The sequence below is a fragment of the Lindgomyces ingoldianus genome, assembly GCF_010093535.1.
Source record: "Lindgomyces ingoldianus strain ATCC 200398 unplaced genomic scaffold BDR25scaffold_6, whole genome shotgun sequence".
NCBI classification, from domain to species: domain Eukaryota; kingdom Fungi; phylum Ascomycota; class Dothideomycetes; order Pleosporales; family Lindgomycetaceae; genus Lindgomyces; species Lindgomyces ingoldianus.
In genome coordinates this window covers 118,363-141,937 of record NW_022985167.1, presented here as the reverse complement: position 1 = coordinate 141,937, position 23,575 = coordinate 118,363, and the positions used below count along the sequence as shown (strand labels likewise).

Here is a 23,575-nt window from a genome sequence, read left to right as displayed (position 1 = left end):
CTAACGTACGTCATAAAGGCGCTCATAAGAGCAATCGTAGAAGATTGTCTTGCCCCTCATCCAACCTGACCTGGTGGCACCAGCTTGAATGCTGGTGAACTCAATCCGTAAACAAATACGGGTATTCCACTGGGAATCAGGGAGCCTGGCTCAGACACGCAAGCCTGGCGGCGAATCTCAACGACTGCAGCCTGGAACTGTCATGCTTCTAGGGCCTTTGAGCTTGAGTGCCTGTCCAGCACAAGGGCCTGGAACAAATTCAAAGACTTGGTTCGGATTCGTAATCTGAAGTTTGCCAACAGCTTCTGCAGCTTCCACAACTCCAGTGAACTCAACGAACAGACCAACGGGCGTCAACTTGCTCGGGACTGACCTTCTGCAACCGAGCTGTCTTGCCAGCGTCGATCACGGTGACTCCGAAGTGTTTCGTAAGGAGTTTATCCTCCGTGTGATAGTATCCTGCGACGCGATTGTCCCTCTCAAAAAGCTCCTTGTATTCTTTGTCCTTGTATGGACAGAGTCAGGTGTTCACCTATTCACCAGCCTGAAGGCTAATAATCTCTGCAGGGCTGAACCACTGTAAATCTACTTGAGGATTTCCTCGTTTGCAGGGTCGTTATATGTGTAGAGTGGACCACCATCAGCAGAGAAACCATTCCACCAGAGGTCGAGAACGCACGGTGGAATGGCCGAGTATCTTGGATCAAACAATTAATATTAGGAGCTAGCAGATACTGTAATTAATTGGAATACCTACCCTGTGCGGCTTTGAAGGCCTCCAGGAATGCGCCGATATGCTTCCAAATCACAGCGATATGAGACATCCCATGGCTTGACATCTTCTACTTGACTTCGGGGAGAATCACAAAATCGATGTTTTCAGATCCGAGTTGGATTTGTCTCTCTCCAAGGGTCCGAACGTGCACTGGATACTCGCTCGAAAATCCTGCGGATGACTCGATCTGTACAAAGATAACGTGAACAAAGCAGCCTTGGACAGTAGACAATCGAAAGCTGGAAAACACCATGTTGGTCTTGGATAGGTCAAGGAGGTCTTTGTAAGAAGAGCGCTTCGAGAAACTAGACTGCTTGAGAGCCTTGGAGGAGTCAGGAAGCTGCTGGACACCAATAAGATCCACGAGGAAGACGCTTGATCGTAGCTGAGGTTTTTGGATCAGCTTTATTTTCAGTGTTTTGTTCTCACACATGCGAAGATCGGGGAAACATGAATGAATGCCATTAGCCGGTTATGGAGGGCTAGACACCTGAAGGCCAAACCCCGATTGTCAACACGTTGTAAGCAATTTGCCAAGCAAGTAGTTTGGGGATGGAATTAACTGCAAGCTGAAGAGGCCCTCAAACATAAGAGGCAAGTGGAGAACAGTTGAGAAATACATACCGGTTGATATATTGAAAGTGTAAAAATTGAGTCGAGGTAGATATACGCTTGCTATACGGCGCTATTGAGTTTGAAGTATTGATTCGACGGTGGAATCAAGATAATATTCATCAAAAGACCAGTTTGGCAGGCCGTGCGGAGGAGGAGGAGGAGGAGGAGGTGGTGGTGGTGGAGGGACAAGGAGTGAAATAATGGCGACCTTGCGACTGCCGGCCATGGTTGGAGCCCATCTCCTTAAGAATTATCCAAACCCTCCACTTTAGTCGGCCGTGCGATTACCGCATGCAATAAGCAACGCTCAATAACCTATCCTTGGGCAAAGCATATAGGCACTTCAGCACTTATTTGCTTATGAAGAGAGATGTGGATCGAACAGACGAACAGTTGAATTGCACTCTAGAAACATATATATTAGGGTCAGAAGGTAAAAACTTGATTTCTAGACGAGCACCAGACCTGCCTAGAAGGCTACGACGATAGAATTGACTGTGATACGACCGTCATATAGTCTCGGGGATAGAGCGATCGAATGCCATCTGTCTAATTCAGCAAGTTGCTGGATCGACTGTTGCTGGAAGGGACACATGGCTTGGACGAATCCAGGACGTAATATGAATACTCGTTTGATAGGAGAGCGAGGCCAGATTGCCTGCAGATTGAGTATGGCAGAATTATAGATTCAGACCTGAAGACATGACGTGAAGGAAAGCTGCGGAAGCGATACCGGATCAGTCTAGCCCAATTTCTCAGCATTATCCATGCATCTTGGTCAGAACGACAATTCATCAATAAGGCATATGCACTCCCCTCTCTCTAGAAGAAATGAAGAAAACAATCTCCCTCTCCCCGTGAAGCCAGCTATTCACATTGACACTCATGCTTCAACTTCTGTGACCAATTTAAGGTCAGAGTTGACCAATTTGGCTAGCCCCTACCCCACGCTCCAAACTGCGGTGAGGGAAGCCCTTGTGGACCCTCTAAATTATTTCCCTTCCACAACAGCGCCATCATTCCTCCCTTTCTGCTCCCCAGAACACTTCCGCGGCTTTGTTCCAAGTCAATCGGGGGCTTCATATCATTCATTCACACGTCGCATTTGAAAACGTCTCCTGAAGACACCAACAAAATGGCCGCCGCAGGAGCCATCGTCCCTCCGCTAAACCAGCGCCCCATTAAGAACACAATCGTACTTTTCGACGTCGATGACACACTCACACCTGCTCGTCTGGTACGTAGCCTTCCCTGTGAGTTCATAGAAGGGAAACTAGACCTTCAAAACACTTTGCGCTTAACCTCAAGTATTCCCTCGACGCTCTTCAGCTAACAGCAACCCTCCTAGGCCGTCTCCCCTGAAATGCTCCAGCTTCTCTCAGAGCTCAGGCAAAAAGTCGCCATCGGCTACGTCGGTGGGTCCGATCTTGTTAAACAGCAAGAACAACTTGGGACGAAAGAAGTGAACGTGACAACGCTATTCGACTTCTGCTTCCCGGAGAATGGATTGTCGGCATATCGGATGGGCGAGAAGCTTTCCAGCTCGAGTTTCATCGAGTGGATTGGTGAGGAGAAGTATAAGGCTCTTGTGAAATGGTATAGCCGCCCTTCCATCCTCGGAGTAATTTCCTAGGCTCTGGGCTCGGGCGTGAAAGCTTTTATGAAGGAAGATTGAAAAAGGAGAGCATGGCATGCTAACAGACTCCAGGATCCTCCACTACATTGCCGACCTCGACATTCCCATAAAACGAGGCACCTTCATCGAATTCCGCAACGGCATGATTAATGTATCCCCCATCGGTCGTAACGCTAGCACCGCCGAACGCAACGCCTACAATGCCTACGACATCGAACACAATATCCGCCCTACCATGGTTGAAGCCATCAAAGCTGCCTTCCCCGACTTCGGACTCACCTACTCGATCGGCGGACAAATCTCCTTCGATGTCTTTCCCACTGGCTGGGACAAGAGGTTCTGCCTGAAACACGTGGAGGCGGAAAAGGATAGGCCGGATGGGGTGGAGTATACCACGATTCACTTCTTTGGGGACAAGGCATTCGAGGGCGGTAATGATTGGGAGATTTATTCGGATCCGAGGACAATTGGACACAAGGTTGAGGGTCCGGAGGATACGATGGCGCAGATAAAGGAGTTGTTCTTCTGAAGGCATATTGTGCGGAACAATAGCGGCATTCGGGGGAAGAACTGAGGACCTAGGTATGGTGTGTCTCCTAGAAATGCCATGAGAGCACGAGGCACGACAATGGCTGAGGATCTGGCGTGATAAAAGGCATTTGATAATCATGACTCCCCAAAAGACCATCGAGCGAGATAGACTATATCTCCTAATGCAATAAAGACTTTGTCTTTTTATTCACGCTCTCTGAAGGTAATATGATGTGTATTACAGCTTCCATGGATTGAAAGCTACCTTAAGAACCTCGTCTACCAAATCGTCCCGCCGTCCATGCAATGCAGGACCTAAAGAAAAGTCTGTGAGGGAGAGGAAAGATCACCGCTAATGCTAATGTTCATGCAGATCTTCCTTCAGCTGACCATAGTCACTCCGACGCTACGGAAAACCCACCATTAGACGAATGAAGCTACGATCGCCATCCAGAAAAAGCCTACACCATTACTCGAAGATAGCCACAATCAAACTACAAAAAAATTTCCCCCATCAGACGAAGAAAGTGTCAGCCACATCTGGTCCCTATTTGCCACGTAGCACGAAGTTTATCTCTCCGAGTGCGGCATGTCCTGTAGCGGATCACACTCGCTCTCTGGGGACCAAAACAGGAACGTATGAAAGCCAGATACCGACTCTGACTGAGTGTGACCCCTGATGCTGTCCGCAGGTTCGACTGGTGGTTCGTCTTCGGAAATGCGGACCTTCTTGGTGAGCTTACGCACAGCCTTCGCCTTCGCCCTATTCCCTGGTGGTTAGCGCGCGAACAGACAGGTCTCGGGACAGAGAAAGACACTACTTCTGCAATCGAGCAAGCCTGGCTTGACTCTTTTCAAGCGCAGCAGCGAGGCCATGTTGTGTAGGAATGCCCTCGATACGGTGCGTTGAATTGAGATTCTTAACCAGGCAGATCTGATAGCAGGTGGCAGTGCCCTGTCTGGACGCGATGGTTGAGTAGGCGAGGAAGAACTCCCAGATCTAGAGCGTTGTTAACATGTGCCAAGTATTTTTGAGAGAAGGGGATGCTCACGCGGAACCACCGGTCTCCATACTTCGCAACAATCTTGTCTTTGTTCGCCAACCAGTTCCTGTACCATCGCCAGAGCGTAGCCGAGTAGTGAACGCCGATGGTGTCGATGCCCTTGATCTCAAAGCCTGCAGACTCGAGCCTACCGACGAAGAAGTCGAGCGGAGTGGAAGCATCAGCCCCTGGGAAGACATATTTGTTCATGAAAAGACCCCAGGTGAGGTCCTCAAACTGCCACACCTTCCTTAGACCAGCAATTTGAAGAAAGAAAACTCCGTCATCGTCAAGCATATTATAGACTTGCTTACAGAATGTACCGAAATGGCGGACGCCGACGTGCTCGGCCATCTCGAGGCAAGTGATCTTCTGATAGCCACCATCTGGGACTGGAATATCACGATAGTCCATGCATAAGATCCGAGATTGGGATTCCGGAATTTCGGCATTCCTTAGGCCATTGTTGCCCCAAGCGGTTTGATTGCGGCCAAGTGTCACACCAGTAACGTGGGCACCGTAATTGACAGAAGCGAACTTAGCGAGCGTTCCCCATCCACAACCGATGTCGAGCATTTTCTCCCCATTCTCGAGACCGATCTTTTCGCAGACAATAGCGAGCTTATTGTCTTGCAATTGTTCGAGGCTCTCCTCTCGGTTGATGTCAGATATTATACCAGATGTATAGATCATTCGGGGGCCGAGAAACCAGCCGTAGAAGTCGTCACCGCGGTCATAGTGATCACGCACTTGCTCCTCGTCTAAGCAGTATATTAGCTTGTATTCAAGAGGCAACTGAAAACTCAGAGTAAGAAACCTGGGGGCTAACCTTGAGACTTAGTATGCATGATAACCTCGGGGAGCATGCCAGTCAGGAAATATTTGATCAAACCAAAGGTGAAACGGAAGTTTGCCCAGTCGTGTCTCATCTCCATGACCTCAAGACAATCGCCGTTGAAATCAACGTCACCGTCAAAGTACTTCTCATGAAATGTTTCCATTGGGATCGTTTTGTGGCCGTAGTATTTGTCCTTATCTTCATCTTTGTGGAAAGTCAAGTACGACTCTATGGGCTTACCCGGCAGCCTGACCTTTTCATTTTTCCGGGGGGCGAACTCAGAGGTAAGGACCCAGAAAGCGGCGAGGATTGGAAGATCGACAATCAAGGCAAAGAATACCCACGTCTTGAAGCCTCCACTGACCTTCCAGGTGATATAACCTGGGACGAGGGTCAAGAGGGCGAATAGGGTTTTGTTGTTGAAATGATCGGATCCATTGCCGTCAGCTGGGAGTGGGGCATTGGCAATAGCTGGAGACTGTTTCACGCCAAAATCAGCTCTGTAACTTCTCAGGGTAAAGCTCAATGGTTGGCGGGGCTTTTTTGTCTCATGTGATAAATTGACATACAGATGTTGTTGGCACTCCGCAGTTGGAAGGGGTCGTTGGAGAAGGCGCCGGCGGCGTCTCTATCCACTCAAATTTGTCCTCTCCGTTGGACTTGCTCATCGTGGAGGTTATTGTTGAATTTTGAAAGTTAGAGGGAGCGGTGGAGAGAAGTGGAGAGTGGAAGTTGCCAAGCAGGGACGGTGTGGCGACCTCAGACACGTAAGCGACCCAAGCTTCCCGCAAGGTCACCCACCGCCAGTCAAGTGGGGCTTCAAAGACAGTGCATGTTTGAACAGATATTTGACAAGAGCAAATGCCTCAAGGCGGGACAGGCAAATGGGATAATTGAAATCTAGCTAGATATCCCCCAAAGCTCCGCAAGAGCAGCTCCTTCATGCTTTCCCTTTGCGCTCTCGTTTCTCCCACGTCTCCTCTCCTCAGTCTGCAGAACCACTGCTCAATGCCATATTCCTTTTCAATATTCCTGCCTGCTGTGAAATAATTTTGAATCTCAGAAGCGATGAAATTGTGGAAGTGGATCGCACTCCCTCGCTCAGCTTGCTGGAATTCGTGCAGAGCTCTACAGGTATTCCCTCTGAATGCTCTCATCCACTGAGACTCGGTGGTGAAATTCAGTACTCTACCCGTGGCATTAGCTTCAAAAATCTATACTAAGCTCCATATTCCTTTTTATGTCATCGCCCAATGCAAATGTTGTGAATATCTAGAAAAACCGTGGTTTTTGCCTTGACACAAGGATGTTCATAATTCGATCCCGCTGCTCTTTCAATACGCCGGCATGGTCGAGGTATCCCTCCACGCTGCCGTAGTTCTTCGAGAGATGTTCATCGACTTCAGCGACTAGGTTTGGCGGGCAGGTGGTGAAGTGTGCTGAGAGTCCAATGCTAGCAATCTCCTTGATACGTTCGCCCTTCTCTGGCTCGAGCTCGCGCTCAGAGAGTAGGTAGTCTATTGTGATTGCGCGGATGCTGATATCTCGTAGTAGGAGCAGAACTAGAATGATGATAAGGCCGGTGCGGTCTTTGCCTTGAGTGCAATGGACCATGAGCGGGTATTGCTGGGAGTCAGATAAGACGTCGAAGACTTGCTTGACTTCGGCAGTGCAGACGTCAAGGGAATTGAGCGCGAGGCCGACGAGACCTTGAGCTTCCATGATCGGTGCGATAACTTTTATGGCCTCCAAGCGGTAACCAAACATGTGAAGGCTAGCTAGTCGAACGAAGCGCGACCAGGGCAATTGGCGAATAAGCATGCGTTTAAACGCCTGGCCGTTGAAGTTGATCTCAAGGTATTCAATTCCCAAGACCTTCATCTCGCTTTTGGAGGGGGAAGCGGAAGCGTTCTCTCTAGCAGCGCGTTTCTGCGCTTGCTCAGCGTGCTCAGTGCTGCTTGCATCAGGAATACGATATGTGTTTCCCAGTTTGAAGCATTTGGCTTACTCTGTGCGGAGGTCGATTATGGTTTTTATGGCATAATCATTGACAAGCCTCTGCTTATCCTGGGGTGAAGCCTCGTCCGGGCGAGCACCCCGAAACAACAAACCAGTCTTTAACAAGCTGTTTTGGTATTAGTACCTTTCAAAATGAAGAGATAAATACTTCTAGGATGAAACTTGCCGTTCGCCGGTGGTTTCGTTGATGAACGAGCCAACGTCCCTGAAATTGGGGATGCTCTTCATTGCTAGGTCCGAATCTGCCATTGTTGTACAAGCAATTAATACAGAAGACAATGGTGCTGTGAGATAGAAACCGACACGCGGCCAAGGTGGTATCGGTCAGCAATTTCGCGCTAATCAAACTCGGAGAATCGGTTCCTTGGCGATGAATTCTTGAGGAAGACAAAACTAGCCGGAATATAATAAAAGGCCGTAACTAAGTAATTACAAGCAAGATATAAGAAGTGTAGGAAAATAGGAATACTTCATTCTTGTTACAATAGGTAACGGACCTTCCTATTTACGTCTAGCTAGGTTTTGACATGGGGATAGATGTAATGACGGTCTTCGGGATGTTCATACACTACTATGGTACACCTACAGAAAGGTTTCCATATACTCAAACTCTAGCTGAGACTAGAGAGAGTCAAGAGGGTGAAGGATCTAGTCCCAAAACAAGAAGAGCAGAAGTTGAAATATCGCGCGATCTCCGGTTGGGGATCACCAGCCCCAGATGAGCAAGGACGCTCTTGGGATTGGCGCGAACCCAGGCGATCCCTTGTCCCACCGCACGGTGACATCATGGGGCCATGAACGCCCTAGTCATTACACCTCTGCATCATTATTAGCCATGTCTTCTCCTTGGGCTGTGGCTTTCAGTCATCTCTGCTACGGTAAATCACCAAACCCGAAAACTGCTCTTTCTTTGATTTCCCCTACAAAAGACAAAGCTCAAGACCGTCGGCCGGGCTCCGTGGACCCTTGAGCATCATGTCGACGCAAACTCAGACTGCACGGAACGATGGCAACAGCAGACCCTTAAAGGATAAGAACACTATGCCTGCGAATGCTTCCTTGTCGCCCTCGGGTATGCGCTGTCCAGATCCCTCGGCTCACAAGACAAAGAACAACTCCCTTCAAGACCAGGCATCTGCTGCCGCATTATACGGCACCAATTCCCCTAAAGGAGCGAGTGTGCGCGACATTGATCCCCTGGGACCCGACGGAAAGCTTTCTTCGGCGAGTGAGTCTCACTGTCTTGCGCTTCTGTATCGCCTGAATGTCTTTTTACTAATCCAATGCAATACAGGCGCCGCCACCAGTCTAAAGTACGCGAGAGCTCACGAGCTTCCTGGCTTTTCAGTCGTCGGAATCGATGCCCAGCAGTCAGCAGGCACCGCAGCGAACCTCGCGCACGCGAACAAACAGAGTCCCGAGTGGTGGAAACCCGAGCAGTCGGCTGCCGCAGGAAAAGCTGCGCTCCTAGCGCACGACTTCAAGATGGCACCACTCTGGCAACCGGAGGCAAACGCTGCGGGCTCAAAGGCAGCCATGGTAGCGCATAGAGATGGTGTGAAGTTAAGTATCTGGATGCCAGAAGCAAGTGCGGATGGAAACTCTGCAGCTACCCTTGCGTGGAAGAAGCAAGGTCTCAGCCCTGAGCCCAAATCTGGACGTATTGAGGACAGCAGGAAGAAGGCCTTGGTTGCAGCGACAGGTGCTGTTTCGTCTTCGGGGCGAAGGCGAGCTCACTCGACACCTACTACACCCCCACTGTTCCCTGACTCCGAGAACTCCGCGAGGAACGCCCTCAATGCCGCCACGATAGCCCATACACCCTCAATGAGAGCCCGAAAGTCTCCTTTATCCCCTCCACTCTCCTCAGACTCGAACCGGCTTGGATCTACCGCAATGGAAGCGGCAAGGATACAGCATTCAAAGAGAATCTCGCGGGACATGTACACAGAGCACCCTCCCATCGCTCTGGAAGTGGAAGAGAAGAAGCACCAGGATGCGCTGAGAGCTTCGGCTATCTCCATGGCGAAACAAATATACGACGTTCAGCAGCAACACATCGACACCACAGCCGGGCGTTCTTCACAATCACATGCGAAGACGGGAGCCACCGCCGCACATAGTCAACAGCCCGCTACTAGTGAAGCAGACATTAAACAACAGGCGATGCGCTATATCAACATTCAAGAAGCTGCACAAAAACTCGCCAGCGAACGATTGGCTAAGATCGGCACCGATGAGAACGCTGCATTCCGAAGCTACTATGGCTACAACAAACCGATTCGCTCAAAGCTATCCATTCGTCGTGGCCGCAGACGCGCACACAGCAACCCCGAAACCACTAATTCAGATGATGGCGAACTACAATCCGGGCGAATCCGCTCCCAGATGTCTCAGCTCAATAAGACCTTGGCGGAAGTTGATGCGAAAAAGCGAGGGCAGGATCGCAAGAACCTTCTCGCCGCCGCAGAACGTAAAGTGCATGCCCAGATGCAAGGCCTAGACAAGAAGATCTACGACGAAACTGGGAAAATGTCACTTGCTATGATCGAAGAATGGGACGCCAAAGCCCGAGCAAAGGCTGTTGCGGACAGTGAGGCTCGTATGGAGCACCATGGTAAAGTTCATATCGGGCATGGCATATTCATGGACCAAGCAGATATCGATGCCGTAGCCCTCGCGAGAATACAACCAACGCTCGACGAGATCAACGAGAAGACCGAGAAGCGCAAAGCGGAGGAAGAAGAGGCACGTCTTGACCAGGAGGAGAAGAAGCGCAAAGCACAGATCGATAAGGAACGGGCTGCAGAGCTGAGAGCAGAGGAGAAGCGTGCAAAGGGTAGGTCATTTCTTCTCCCGACGTCATCTGCTAAACTAATATCTGCAGACGAGGCCAAGAAGACCGCCAAATCTCGTACTGCAGAAGAGAAGGCTGTAGCGCGGAAAGAACAAGGTGCGCAGAAGGAGAAGAGAGCAGAAGAGAAGAGGATTCAGAAAGAAGAGAGGCGCAAGTTGAAGGAACCACCGAAAACAGGTGCAGTCATACCCACTGGCTTGGCATCTCCCACTGATGATGCTCCTGCCGAAAACCACCACGATGAGTTGTACCGGGACCCGCCTTTACCTACTCAGCAAGTTCCTCGGGCTCAAGAGCCCGGCGCTTCCAACCCGACTTCTCCAACCTCTCCAACCTGTCCCACTTCTCTCATGTCGCCAACGAAGGCCAATGCAAAGGGCATCAAGTCCTTCTTGAATAAGTTCAAACGCCGCTCCAGGCATTCGAATGCGACCGCGGACACTAACAAGCCAGGTTTCATCGGCGGCGCAGCTCTTCGAGCTTCTTCTGCTCATTCACATCGGAACTCAGTGCCCGCGAGTCCACGTCTAAGCTATACCGCAGGGCTTACACACATTCCTGACCAGCGTCGTTATTCCAGTGTCTCTTCGGTCTCTAGCAGCCCCGCCAGCTTCGATGGAAGAGGCCGTACTCCTCAGCGAACTGCCAGTGGGCTGAGTGCCGTCTCGACTGGTACTGAATATGAAGAGGCGAGGGATGAGTTTGACGAGAAGCTGGTATCACCACCGAGTTTTGCATCAAGTGGCATGCACGCTGCAAGAAAGGGCAACTCAAATCGGGATTCTAAGTTTTATGAGATGGGGATATAGTTTCGATACCGCATTGGGTTTGGACAGTATGGCTTGGAGAAAAGGGAAGCGTTCTGTGGCAGGTGTTGGGGTTATTTTTGTACAGTACATATGGGCTTTCCGGATTCCGTTGTTCTCTTCGCAAAGTTTGGCGATTTGGTGGTTATGACATGGACACAAACGGGTTCAATGCAATGGATGGTCTCCAGTTTCGCGGTTTGGTTCTGTTTAAAAGGGAGGTTTTCCCAAAGGGAAGTTGGTGACGGATTTCTTCACGGCTCAAGCGCATCAAGCAACTTGGCAGAGTTAAGGATTCACGGTCTCGCTGCCGAGGTTCCCTATAGCAAATGTACTATTGCAGCGTCGAGGTCCCGTTCACAGCCATCCACGTCACACATCTCGGGATTGTGGTGCATCATACAAATGCTCCACAGCGTTGCCAAATTCAAGCCCAATCACAAATCGCAGAACCGAAGTGCAATGAAGTGAACGACCTGTAAATTCATACCACATGCAAACTAACCAGAACTCGTTACACAACCAAATAGCCTTTCAAGGTTCTGGGATCCTGCACCAATGTGGCAAAGATGATGAAAAGAGCATATGCAGCCAATCAAGCATCATGCCGGACCCAACCTGCTGGGCAACACTTGTGCCGAACACTTGCTGGCGGCTATCGCTTCGCGCAAGAGGGAGGGAGCTGGAAAGCGCAGTCAAGTGGTATTTGGAACCTGTGAAGCGTTTGCCTACGTGAATAGCAGGTGTTTACGACGCAGTCGCCGCAGACAGGAGCTAGCTGTGCACCGCCTTTCCGACTAGAGAGGCTAGCCCGCAAGTGGCACTCCCTGTCAAGATCTCCAGACAGCAGATGCACGTAGCCTTAACACGTCAGAAACACTTGCATATTACCACCACGACAGCCCATCAACCTGCTCTCACCGTTCAACCCCAACAGCACCGAATATCACATCGCACAAGCCGCTCCGTACAGGTTCTGCCATGGATGGCGGCCTGCCCCGTTGATAGGCGCACAGAACTCCGCACATGGAAAACAGGCCCAATCGCATACCCCTCTAGCCGCGCTGGTGCAAGGTTGACACGCAGAGAAATCTGAGTTCCGTTCCGGCTTGGTGTAGTGACATCGGTCTCTCCACTTCGAATCGTTAAACATGTTGAGCTCCTCCGAGGGCCGCCGCCGCAAGAAGGACCCCGATCGAGAACGTAGCAGCCCGAGAAGCAAGGACAAGGATCGTGAGAAGGATCGCGAGAAGGACCCCGAACGACACAAGCGCAGCAAGTCATCCAAAACCTCGCGCAAGAGCAGCTTGTCTGCCTCGAAGGAAGGCGATCGGGATCGCGACCGACTCAACGAACTCTCGTCGAAAGAGCGCATCAAGACACCATCATCACACGCCTCGAGGTCGTCCAACCGGATGGCAGTTGTGCCGGAGATGGAACGTCGCGCCTCTTTGGGCTCCCCGACCGCCTCCAGGACGAGTCTGCCATATCCCACCTTCTCGAAGACGTACAGCAAAGAGAATATATACTCACGGGAGGAAGGCGCTGAGCGAAGGAAGTCGCTGTTCACACCAGAACCCACAGATCTTGGCGATGAGTCGCTGGATAAAGAGAAGGAGAGTGGATCACATGACAATGTCCCGTCGCCGTCGAGGGCACCACCTAGCCCTCCTCTCACGGCAACCACTGCTGCAGATTTAAGGAAGACGGCAAGCGCGAACAGCATGCGGCGGAAGAACTCGGAAGCTTTGGAGAAGGAGATGGAGGGAGGCCGGCGCAGTGTTGATAGCGGGACAAAGATCACTTCAGAACCACGATTCACTGCATCACGGTCAAGTGTCCGCGAAGACGACACCCGAGTAGAGGGGACCGACCTAACGTCGACAACTACAAGCTCGCGGCCGAGCACCGTTCGCCAGAGTGATAAGTCCCCCCATCTGGCTCCACCCCAAACCCGACTGGGAAGTCCATCTAATGCACGTCCACCAGGAAGAGCAACCTCGGCCTCCAGAACCACTACTCGTGAAGCCTCAGAGGTTACGCAGTCGACCGATTCGGATGCGACCTCGATAGCCCCGGACCGCCAGAACCTTCGGAGACAGCCTGCGGCCTCACCCACAAACTCAGAGACTTCCCCAGCTTCTGTTGTTGATTCCTCTCCTCGCACTCCTACCCAACACTCAGTCCTCCCCTCAGTCCTGTCCACACAGAAGGACAGACCACCGACAGTCGAGATATTGACTGATCCTGTCTCACGGACTCAGTCAATCGACCCTAGCTACTCCGACTCGCCTTTGACACCTCCTCCACCCCCACCACCGCCAGCTCTCGGAGACCCGCCTCGCGTGGATTACTTATTGCAGAACGGAGGCTTGCCACGACCTGTCCCACGTAGTCTATTCGCCGTAATCGACAACCGACCGATCATGTCTTACTCTACTTACCAGTCGCCGCAAGTGGCAGGAGCGCAGTTTCAAGATGTGAACCAGTTCTTTGCTCCGTTCCGTAAGTTGCTCGATGACTACGCAACTGTCCTGAACAACAACGGATCTCTTGCAGTCGCTACTGGCTACAAGTCCATTGCACGTCGTCTTTTGGATCGCCTCGAGAACGTCTTTGCTCGGAACATCGCCTCGGAGCATTGTACCTGCATCATGTGCGTACACGAAGCCGAGTTCTCTGATGAAGCAGGAATCAATTGGGGTGAGATTCTCGAACTCGTTTCTGGCCGCTGTGACTTGCCGGTATGGCCTCCTTTCGATAAGACTACCACCGACACTCTGGGTATACCCGACCTCGAGGCGCCTTGCCAGCGCATTGATGACGACGTTCCTGAGGAGTACCGCGAGCATTATGCCCACCAGTCTCGCAAGACCAAAGTCACTGTCCAATCATGGCTTTCTAATCAGCAAGAGGCCGCTCCAGAGGATGCTGACGATGAAACTCTTGAGTTTGCAATGTGCACTCGCCTGCCCTCAGACAAGCGTCCGCTGTTCTACGCTCTTCTGTATGGCATGAAGACACTTCCCTCTAGAAATTTTCAACCTCAGCATGTTGTCGAGAGGGGCACCCCACCGAGCATTGCCAAAGCTGCTATTGCCTTAGAGCGCCTCTACCGCCTTGCCAACCGTCCCCGTGATCATGTCGTCGTCATGTATCTCCTGCGCAATCCGAACATGCACAACATTCTCGCTACCCTCTCTGCTGTCACGAAACAAGAGTGGGAGATTCTCATCTCTGGCCGCTTCGACGGATTCCTTTGGTCTGGAGCGGAAAATATTCCTAACCTAAGTTCACCACCACCAGTATCCCGAAACCCCTCCGGCGCAACCCCATCTCGGATTGTCTCCCCGTTCAGCCAAGGCCCATTCACCCCATTCAGCCCAGGACCGTCTCCGGCTCCGTATCCGGCCTCACGACCAGGATCGACACGCCTTCTGGCTGGTCCAGCCCCAGTTCAAATGGACGAAGAGACCGAAATCGCTGTTCTTGCGGAGGTTGAGCGGGAGATCTACCTTGGCATGGAAGCATTGGAAGATTCATTTGAACATCTTCATAACTGCGCTGAGGTTCTTCGCCGCCAGCTTCGTGAGCGTTGCTCCTCCTTATCTATCCAAGCGCAGGCTCGACGCGGTCCCATGAGTGGTGGCATCCAGGTTCGCACTGATACACCAGCCTCATACCGCCCTGACTTGGATGGAGACGCCTTGGAGGATCTGAGATCAGATATTGGCCCAGATGACTCGGCTTCCAATGTCAGCCACAACCGTCGTCGCCGCGGCCACAGAGCCAAGGCCCGCCACACGCCGGCTCCAGTAGAGGAGGAGAGTGAGGAGGATGTGGGGCTAGTACAGAGGGTCAGGAAAATGAAGTTCTAAGGCTGGCTGAAATTGCATGGCAGGCGTGGAGGATGAATCTCTCTGTCGGGTTTTCTATCTGTTTATTATGAATGCATTTGATGGGGTGTTCAAGTCTTTTCTCTTACACAATAAAGGCAATGATGCCTTCCAAGGTTCAAATCTCAATGAATTCTTTAGCATTTCTTAACGGCCAATGAATATGGATACCCTGTCTGAAGGATGACTGCTACTGCTGGTTTTCCTATGAGCTCTTTTTTTTCTCGGCCGGGGTGTAGTTTTAAAGAACATTCTTTATTGTTATGATTGCTCTTTGGCGCGTATGCATGCCTGCATAACTATCGTGAAGGTGCTAGAGGTGTGAATGAATACTGCGGTTGGTGTACAGAACAGGAAAGAGTGACGTGGAGACTTGCTAGGGTCTTGGAAGCTGCTTTCCATTTCCTTCTTCCTGTTGTGATTTGCAGCACTTAAGTTACTTCAGGCAGGTAAGCCGGAAGTGTAGAAGGCGCTGTAATACCTTGAGATGAGCTTACAGTACAGGAATAACTCGGAAGTCGGCGCCTTTCCCTTTTGTGTTACGGTTCACTTTGCTCTTGACGTCTCGAGTACCCTCTCCACTCTCTCCATACAATGCTCGCTTGTCCTAGGAAAGCCCCAAGGCTTTCTAGCCGGGTTGACAGAACAGTGGGCAGTGTCTTGAGGGCTTGCTAGGATCTCCAACAGGGTGACTTCCTCATCCCCCTCTGTCAGAATTTGGACTCCTTCTGGCTTCCTCCTTCATATTTTCCGTATTAAGTAGGCTCGTGTTGAAATAACGTTAAGACGTCTTGGGTGAGTAATTGGAGAAGCGTTCTACCGTCTCGTAGTTTGCCGGACTCTACCGTGTTGTTCAGCGGTTTTCCGCTTGAGATAGTGACAATGGCATGGGATTAAGTTCGCAGTGGAGGGGGAGGCTAAGATATGGGAGTTCACGCAGGGATATAAATGGACAGGGGAGTCGTTTGCATTGCTAGAGATGACATGATTTTGCGATGTAGGTCAAACCCCTAAAGAGAGCAGTATTTTGCAAGAATGTATTCTCCCAACTCTTTCTTCGAGCATTCAAGTCCCTGTAGTTTCCCCTTTCCTTCTCTGGAATTTTGAAGCGGGTATGGAGCTTGAGCGTGCCATCAGAAACAGTTCACATCTGTGTTGAGCGTCGTCTTTGCGAAAGAAATAGCAGATATAAGAAGTGAAGGAAGTCACGAACATGCCCTAAACAACTTAACAGAGAGAAGTGCACTATCCCGACCAAGTCATGTAAAGGCATAATGCAACCCCTCTTTCGCATGAGCGGTGCAGAAACTTGAGTCATAGTCTACGTGGGCGAGCTTGGTGAGCTGTTTCGCTGTGAACGAATCGAGGCGGCAACAGCGCGGAAAGCCGAAACCAAGCTTCCCCCTCCACACCACCAGTTCTCCAGCAAGTTGCTCGTGCAACCCCAGGCATTGGTGGCCATTCGAGATCCAATGCATGGGATAGTTTTTCTCCAATTGAGTGCGGGAATGATATCATGCAGATACGAAGTGTGGCGATGGTGTTGTTGTTGTCGAGCAGGAGCTCCCCGCAAAGCCCCTGTCATCTTCTCCCACCGGCACGCATGCCAGCCCATCCATGACAACGGAGTGTAAACAGGCCGTGCCCAAGCTGGCAAACCCGTTCATTCAATCAGTCGCCCGGCCATTTCTTCTCCCATCTGCTCACGCCTCACCCGAGTAATACTGCCGACGAGGTTGGCTTTCTGTGAGTGTGGTTGGCATGGGACACCGCTACTCTTGTTTACGCAACAACACCTCGGATTGACGCCTGCGTTGACGCCTGCAAGAAGAATATTGTACCGCCTCGAACAAACCCACGACGGGCCTCTCCTCCACGCAATCATAATTTTTATTATCGACGGTGAAGCGAACTGAGCTGAGCTGAGCTCATCAGAGCTCATCCGAGTTGCGGGTATGTTCTATCCTTCCTAACATTACCCAAGTGTGGACCTCGGGGTACTAACCTCCCTGGACAGCAGCCACGAGACTCGCCACACCCTTTGTTCACATAGTCCCCCACCACCAAAACCAAATACTTGTCTGATCAAGAGGTTTACCGCTACTCTCGCTCGTTGTAGAGTCAACAGGTCTTTTCCCCCTCTCTCACGGCCAGTTGCGACTTCCCATCTGTGGGTTGAAACAATCTGCTCCCCGCAACTCCACCGCGTCGCGCCGAGATAATCCCACATTGTGTGTGCAGTCCACAAGTCGAACATGTCTGCGGATATCGTTAGTGGGTCTGTAGACCCGGAGACGCTCTACACCAAGCAGCAATGCATTGGTAGGTGCTGACCCCAAGGGACTTGTGATGGATACTGACAACACGAAATAGGCGGTGGGAGCTTCGGCAAAGTGTACAAAGGGTATGTCTTGAATTACTAGTTTTTCTCACAGAACCACAACCTTAACAGGCGACAGAATGGATCGTCGTACCGGTCAATTGGTCGCCATCAAAGTCATTGATGTGGAAAATGCCGAGGACGAGGTTGACGACATCATTACCGAGATCGCCATCTTGTCTGGCATGAACTCTCCCTATGTGACCAAGTACTATGGGTCGTACCTCCACGGCTCGGATCTCTGGATTGTCATGGAATTCTGCTCTGGCGGAAGCTGCGCTGACCTCATGAAGCCTGGTCTAATGAACGAGGCTGAAATTGCTGTCATTCTCAAGGAGCTTTTGATGGGGCTGAGCTATCTGCATGATGACAACAAGCTCCACCGTGATATCAAAGGCAAGTTGCGGCTCTTAGAAACCCAAGCCTCAAATTAACAAGATCACAGCCGCCAACATTCTCGTCAGCGCGAATGGTCAGGTGAAGCTTGCTGACTTTGGCGTCTCTGGCCAACTGTCTGCAACCATGACAAAGAAGAACACCTTCGTTGGCACTCCATTCTGGATGGCACCAGAGGTCATCAAGCAATCAGGCTATGACCACAAAGCGGACATTTGGTCCCTCGGCATCACTGCTCTCGAGCTAGCCAAAGGCGAGCCTCCTTACGCGGATATCCATCCCATGAAAGTGCTGTTCCTGATCCCAAAGAACCCATCGCCTGAGCTAGAAGGCAACTTCTCGTCTCATTTCAAGGAATTCGTCCACATGTGCCTGAAGAAGGATCCTCGTGAGCGCCCGTCGGCAAAGCAGCTTCTTCAATCCAACTTCATTCGCAAGGCTGGGAAGCCCGCTCGCCTCCAGGAGCTCATCACCCGTTACCAGGACTTCCAGTTCAGGCATCCAAGCCTAGAGGATGACTCTGAAGAGCTCACACCGCAAAAGAAGGCTCCAGTGAATGAGGACTTGTGGGACTTTGGCACGGTACGCCCGGTGAATGGAGGCCCCGGTAGAGCTTTCGGTCTCAAGCCTATGAATGATGCTGGAGCTAACGCCCGCAACGTGTCACCAGTGAGGAAACCAGTCCAAGGACATAGCGGCATCGAGAACAGCAACATCGGATGTGAGGATACTGTTCGAGCAACGAGCCCACCACCATCTCCTACGAAGCGCCTAGCTCGATTGCAACCTCCTTCGCCAACTGCACCATCAAGGATTCCGCTTCCTCCATCACCGGAGAAGGCAAACGGAACACCATTCGTTGCCCCGCTGTCTATCCCTACTCAGGAAACCCCACGCAAGTCACCTATGCCAGGAGTCTTCTCACCGCATCCCCCAAACCGTGGACTTGTAACCCCGACGAAGCAGACCCCTCAGCAACCGCGACGACAGACGCCACTTGCCCACAAGTACGACGAATATATCCAGCGAGAAATCGCAAATGACATGGCATCCATGAACATCACCCCCCAGCGGAATCCTACACCAACACGTGCTTCAGTCCTTCCTTCCTCACAGATGAGCCTCCCTGAAATACCACCCTTTAGAGGAAACTCCACTAACGAGCCTTCTCACACCAGCCCATTTGTTGCGAAGCAGTCTCAGGTGGTGAGTCCTGCACAGGCCCCGAGGCACTCTCAGGTGTCACCTCCGAAGGTGCTAGCTGAGTTTCGGATTCCGATCGAGCTTCCAACCAGGCCCTCTCAGGTACTGAAGCCGCTCCCGCAGCTTGTTGGTCAGCAGCCACTGCCACCCCTAACTACTCCCCAGCACCCTCTTCCGCCTTTCAGCCCTAAGTCTGCTGGCAGGATTCATGTAGGGCCACGCTCACGTCCCGGATCTTCGTCAGCATCAAATGACCCATTCGGTGGACCCTTCGTCGGGGACTGGGCTCTCGAGTCACGGACGGGGAAGCATGAAGACTCCCCTTCAACTAGTTCTCGCAATAATGCTACGAACAAGTCCACGCCAATCTCTCGTGGCTCCTTTGGTCGAACAAAGGCCACCACGCCAGGCTCACCCACTCCACCTGCTGAAATCACTGCCCTGACAGGTGTAGTCGTCCCAGCTCTCGAAGCAGCAGTGGCCCGCCGCACCTATAACTTCAACCTAAAGAACCGTGAGGAGAATCAAAAGGCCCTTCGTGATCCTCAGTACTTCGATCGCCGGAAATCGCGCCAGGAGTGCCACGATCATGTCAAGAGACTTGTCGCCGAGCTCGTTGGCCGATTTAAGGAACTTGATCAGTGGGATATGAAGGGTGAGGTCGGCATGGGTGGGGAAGTTGCCGGCTTCCTTGAAGGCTTTCTCGAGGAGGTGCTGGTTCGGGTTGAGCCGGCTGATGATTAAGAAGATTGTTATTAACAGCTGGTAGTTCGAAGAGAGGGGCTTATACGACATGAAGGGAAATTGATGATGGTGAGAAGGGAAATGTAGATGGAAATGGGCCACACGACTTACGGTCCGAGCTATCTACGTGCATGAACTGGCTGGCAGTCAGTCGATCGATTACGATTTCCGGATGGAGCTATGGGGTTTCGGAATGGCATGGCATGGCATACTTCCTCTGCGTTATGGCATGGTGTCTGTCTGTTTTTCTGTTTTCATGGAAGAGGATGCATTTGCGTCTGCGTCCGGGTTCCGCGCGCGCCTGCATGCATACATGGCGTTTTCACGGCAGGGCAGGCGCTTCCTTCCCGCGCCCGTAAGGATTCCCTTTGTGCTTTCAATTTCCTTTGTTTTCTGCTGTGTACTGTATGCTGCGCACGCGCTCATGTCTGGTTTTCTCTGTTTTTCCCGGTATCGATATCGACATCTTAAAGCATGGGTGTATGGCAACTGATACTGAGGCAGAGCCGCTATGGATGCCGGGAAGAATATGAGTAGACTCGTAATACTCCAGACTATTCTTATTGAAACAAAACTTCCGTGCGTAGTCTGTCTGCAGTTCTGGTGGATGGAAGCTACGCGTTGGCTGATATTGCTTGAATATAAGGGACGGATAGCTAGAAGCGAAGGCTATGATGGAGATGATTCGAGGATGTGTCTTAATGTTAGTAGAAGAGAGGTAGGTAGTACAAGAAGCATCGATATGAAGGAGTGTACGGGCAGCGAAATAACAGCACAACCCTTACAGTATAGCTGTCTTCGAGGATTTTAGGCTCGGTTCGTGGCGGATGCTTGAAGGGTTGTGGGATTCTCAACTGTTGTATGCATATTGGGTGTCGATGTACGTCTAGGTGTGAATCTGAATGTGAATTAGGGTTATGTCGACATCGTGCCATATTTACTCATGCATGCATGGCACGCTTTCAGTTTTGCAAATGGAAAGGGAGATAGAAGTCTATGTAGCAATGCTCCTAATCTCTATATCCCTGCAAGTAAAAAGGTAGGTTTAATTGTATGATGTCTTCATCCTTATAGGCCCTAGTTAGCTAGTTACCTGCTTGCTACTTCTAGAGGTGTGAACGCGGGGATTAGGATTAGGAGTGAGCTGCGATGATGAATGAAAGGTGAGTTCTGGCAGGAGGGCCGGTGGATTGGGATGGAAATTGCGAAAGAACCCCAACATCAACAGACAGGCTTGGGGACGAGCGATATTTAGAATGTTGAGACTGGAGAATCCATCTTGTCACCCGGAGTTGGTTTTTTAAAAGATGGGCAACGTGCGCGAATATGTCGCATGCAATCGAGATTTAGTGATTGATTCTTGGGTGAAACAGGAAGAGGAAGTACTATGATTGATTTATGCCCAAAAGTTTGGAGCGCAGTCTTTGAAAGTTGAAATAATGCTCCTTCTCAAGAAAATAAGAGGCTTCGCTATGTGGAAGACCTAGTAATGACGAATCATTAGGTATACTTGCTTTGGGAGGGCCGCGGGTGATATGTAGCTGGGATTGTGGAATACCCCCAATTTCTCCATCGTAGAGAAGGGTTGTACATGATCCCTACATAAATAAACCACAACATCCATGTGGGAGTGTCTAGCAACGCCCGAGAGAATCCCACGAAGCATGCATTCGAGATCCTTAACAGCGGCGAGCCAATAGATGAGCCGCATAGAAATCCATCAGGCTGAAAGGAAGCGCTAGAATCCACTGATAACCCAAAGTGTCCTCACCATCGCCACGATATTCTCGTTAATCTCACCCACGGTTCCAACATCGCAGCCGCAGTGTCTAGTGGCGGAAATGACGGAGAGGCGGGTGTGCCTGCCAAGCCTCGATATAAGTGAAACGCCGCGATCAATGCAACAGCCACAGCCACTGATGATACTCTGACTTCATTGACCGTAAAGATTACACCAGAGGCCTTAAATGATGGGAAATTGCCCTAGGTGGAGGAGAGAGATGTTTGATGACAGGGAGGAGAGTCTAGACCTCCAATCTGGAAGCTCATGGGGCACGTCTTCCGTCTTCAACAGTTGAATGCCTTAGTCTTCAAATTGTTTGGCCACACTGCTCTCAACCCACGAGCAGGGGGAAATATTGCTTTGCCTTTCGTGTCGGACTGAAGTGGAGAACAGGGAGGCGCCATTGGCCATCTAGTGCCACGGCGGGAGAACCATAGACCTGGGGCGAGGCGAAGAACGGACAGATAGCCGAATCGAGCAGGAACAGTGAGGAAGTAAAGTAGAGCTCTGTCAAGGAACAGGAGAGCTGGGTCGCGCAAACTGGATCCAAAGAAAAGGTCACGCATTCAGATGGATGCGCCACATACCTAGATAGTAAGTGCCACACCAAGGCACTGCTGCTGATATCAAGAATTCGTTGCTCGGTCTCCAGCCCTGTTCCAGAAATCTCCTCCGACATCTGCAACGTTGTTGATAGTCTTTGTTGAGGTCGCTGATATTGTTGTTCGAGAACTGTGCAAGCATTAGTATATATATGAGGCGCCACATATTGCTACACCCGATCCAAAGACACGTGGACCCATCAAAATAACAAATAGGACCCCAGAGTTTGGAGACTTCGCAATATCTTTCTGCAGTGTTCTGGGGCCGATTATCCAGAATAGACAGCTACCAGATATCAGGACCCGGTGATGCTTCTAAGATAGAGACGGCGTCGTTTTCAGGAACAGTTTCGCGTCGATGACGAGATCTGTTGAGCGCTTTCGTGAAAATGGAAGACAGATTGCAAAACGGGTGTGAGAGAATATTTTACCTGTCTGACATGGGAGGCCTGTCGGCCGCAACAGTAAGCGGATGTCTGCGTAGTCGAGGTATCGTTCGACGTTCTCAACCCGCTCACATGCAGCTGCAAGGTGAGGCGTCACGCGTGTGGCTTGATATTGCTCCCGAACCGTATTCGACCACACTTTTGCGGGGATGTTATCCGACACTATGAGAGAAAAGGATGGGTGGTCTTTGCGTAATGGTGCCTCGAACGCGGCTATATTTAGCACACTTCTGTGGGTGATTTCGAGGGAATCTGGGGCAGGAGGCCTTTGGAAACGTGGGCCAAGGGGTCGGCTGGGTGTTTAGATGATGGAAAAAGAAAAATGAGAGGCGCTGGGAATGCGAGAGTGATGCATCACGATCACGATACCGTTTCTGCAAGCCTTCTCGGTTTGCCGCCGAACAAGTAGCGGTATCGGATGCCGTGGATGTTCCTGGCGATCGCACTGCAAACTTGAGTGTGAACGCGAGTGCCTTTGTGGAAAGTGGTGCCGGAACATCAACGTTGGCAGCACATGGCAATCACCACAGGCACAGGATAAATGGTAAGAGTTGCGGTGGCTGATGAAGGATGGGCTGGGGGGTGAGACAAGGGAGCAGGTTTGTAAGAGGTGAGGCGTTGATGGAGCTCAGTGGCTGGTTTGGCGTATGGCACGGTAGCATGTACGTCCGGATGACTTGAGGCCGTCTCGCGCAGGCCGACCTGAGTGGCACCCAAGTAGCAAGGGAGAAGACAATAATGGGAGCGTGGTGATTGTCCGCGTCCGGTGAATGCTGAGAGATACTGCAAGATGGAGCCCTGAATGGTGGAGATAGCTGTGGCTTGAAGGAGCTGATATTAGCCACAGCATGCGATCGCGGCGGGAGGTGTCTGGATTGGTGAGGTATTGAAGGCCGACATCAGGCTGTTTGAGCAACGGTCAATCCTGCTGTCGACGCTGTCCTCTTAAAGGCAGGTTGGCTCTGGGCAGTTGGCTACTTTCGGCCATCCTGCGGTGATGGGAGA

The 23,575-nt window shown here is 51.2% G+C and overlaps 10 protein-coding genes across 10 annotated transcripts; 5 read left to right on the top strand and 5 right to left on the bottom strand.

Annotated features, from left to right (window-relative positions):
• The first annotated feature begins 2,205 nt into the window (after nt 1-2,205).
• On the top strand, nt 2,206-3,767 carry BDR25DRAFT_279804 (phosphomannomutase-like protein). Its single transcript, XM_033687777.1, has 3 exons — nt 2,206-2,627; nt 2,739-2,986; nt 3,099-3,767. The coding sequence occupies exons 1-3, from the start codon at nt 2,526-2,528 to the stop codon at nt 3,553-3,555; spliced, it is 807 nt and encodes a 268-aa protein (XP_033551341.1). The 5' UTR covers nt 2,206-2,525; the 3' UTR covers nt 3,556-3,767.
• A 607-nt stretch (nt 3,768-4,374) lies between these two features.
• On the bottom strand, nt 4,375-6,106 carry BDR25DRAFT_322749 (S-adenosyl-L-methionine-dependent methyltransferase; the record flags this gene model as incomplete). Its single annotated transcript, XM_033692054.1, has 4 exons — nt 4,375-4,557; nt 4,610-5,361; nt 5,430-5,916; nt 6,008-6,106. The coding sequence occupies 4 exons, from the start codon at nt 6,104-6,106 to the stop codon at nt 4,375-4,377; spliced, it is 1,521 nt and encodes a 506-aa protein (XP_033551340.1).
• Nucleotides 6,107-6,542: 436 nt separating this feature from the next.
• On the bottom strand, nt 6,543-7,719 carry BDR25DRAFT_301214 (uncharacterized protein). Its single transcript, XM_033689529.1, has 3 exons — nt 7,624-7,719; nt 7,447-7,563; nt 6,543-7,392 (listed from the first exon to the last, which is right to left on the bottom strand). Exons 1-3 carry the CDS (start codon nt 7,704-7,706, stop codon nt 6,711-6,713), a joined length of 882 nt encoding a protein of 293 aa, XP_033551339.1. The 5' UTR covers nt 7,707-7,719; the 3' UTR covers nt 6,543-6,710.
• Nucleotides 7,720-8,302: 583 nt separating this feature from the next.
• On the top strand, nt 8,303-11,461 carry BDR25DRAFT_340314 (uncharacterized protein). Its single transcript, XM_033693493.1, has 3 exons — nt 8,303-8,685; nt 8,752-10,296; nt 10,345-11,461. The coding sequence occupies exons 1-3, from the start codon at nt 8,433-8,435 to the stop codon at nt 11,121-11,123; spliced, it is 2,577 nt and encodes an 858-aa protein (XP_033551338.1). The 5' UTR covers nt 8,303-8,432; the 3' UTR covers nt 11,124-11,461.
• A 532-nt stretch (nt 11,462-11,993) lies between these two features.
• Nucleotides 11,994-15,248, top strand: BDR25DRAFT_254681 (uncharacterized protein). The gene has a single exon (XM_033686312.1). The coding sequence runs from the start codon at nt 12,272-12,274 to the stop codon at nt 14,996-14,998; it is 2,727 nt and encodes a 908-aa protein (XP_033551337.1). The 5' UTR covers nt 11,994-12,271; the 3' UTR covers nt 14,999-15,248.
• Nucleotides 15,249-15,277: 29 nt separating this feature from the next.
• Nucleotides 15,278-16,002, bottom strand: BDR25DRAFT_351016 (uncharacterized protein; the record flags this gene model as incomplete). The annotated part of the gene is made up of 5 exons (XM_033694801.1): nt 15,278-15,428; nt 15,514-15,623; nt 15,659-15,748; nt 15,805-15,883; nt 15,953-16,002. 5 exons carry the CDS (start codon nt 16,000-16,002, stop codon nt 15,278-15,280), a joined length of 480 nt encoding a protein of 159 aa, XP_033551336.1.
• A 24-nt stretch (nt 16,003-16,026) lies between these two features.
• On the bottom strand, nt 16,027-17,246 carry BDR25DRAFT_351015 (uncharacterized protein; the record flags this gene model as incomplete). Its single annotated transcript, XM_033694800.1, has 7 exons — nt 16,027-16,136; nt 16,165-16,234; nt 16,272-16,299; nt 16,342-16,666; nt 16,724-16,860; nt 16,918-16,953; nt 16,996-17,246. 7 exons carry the CDS (start codon nt 17,244-17,246, stop codon nt 16,027-16,029), a joined length of 957 nt encoding a protein of 318 aa, XP_033551335.1.
• On the top strand, nt 17,033-20,171 carry BDR25DRAFT_331950 (Pkinase-domain-containing protein). Its single transcript, XM_033692694.1, has 4 exons — nt 17,033-17,338; nt 17,390-17,420; nt 17,476-17,792; nt 17,842-20,171. Exons 1-4 carry the CDS (start codon nt 17,272-17,274, stop codon nt 19,737-19,739), a joined length of 2,313 nt encoding a protein of 770 aa, XP_033551334.1. The 5' UTR covers nt 17,033-17,271; the 3' UTR covers nt 19,740-20,171.
• On the top strand, nt 19,826-20,318 carry BDR25DRAFT_109212 (uncharacterized protein). The gene has a single exon (XM_033683548.1). It carries the CDS (start codon nt 19,912-19,914, stop codon nt 20,230-20,232), a length of 321 nt encoding a protein of 106 aa, XP_033551333.1. The 5' UTR covers nt 19,826-19,911; the 3' UTR covers nt 20,233-20,318.
• A 228-nt stretch (nt 20,319-20,546) lies between these two features.
• Nucleotides 20,547-23,558, bottom strand: BDR25DRAFT_391642 (uncharacterized protein; the record flags this gene model as incomplete). Its single annotated transcript, XM_033698163.1, has 18 exons — nt 20,547-20,625; nt 20,665-20,756; nt 20,860-21,017; nt 21,056-21,187; nt 21,223-21,337; nt 21,399-21,477; nt 21,511-21,722; nt 21,770-21,783; nt 21,812-22,062; nt 22,128-22,254; nt 22,289-22,410; nt 22,453-22,772; nt 22,799-22,902; nt 22,935-23,043; nt 23,096-23,246; nt 23,273-23,440; nt 23,469-23,514; nt 23,549-23,558. 18 exons carry the CDS (start codon nt 23,556-23,558, stop codon nt 20,547-20,549), a joined length of 2,289 nt encoding a protein of 762 aa, XP_033551332.1.
• Between the last annotated feature and the right edge of the window lie 17 nt (nt 23,559-23,575).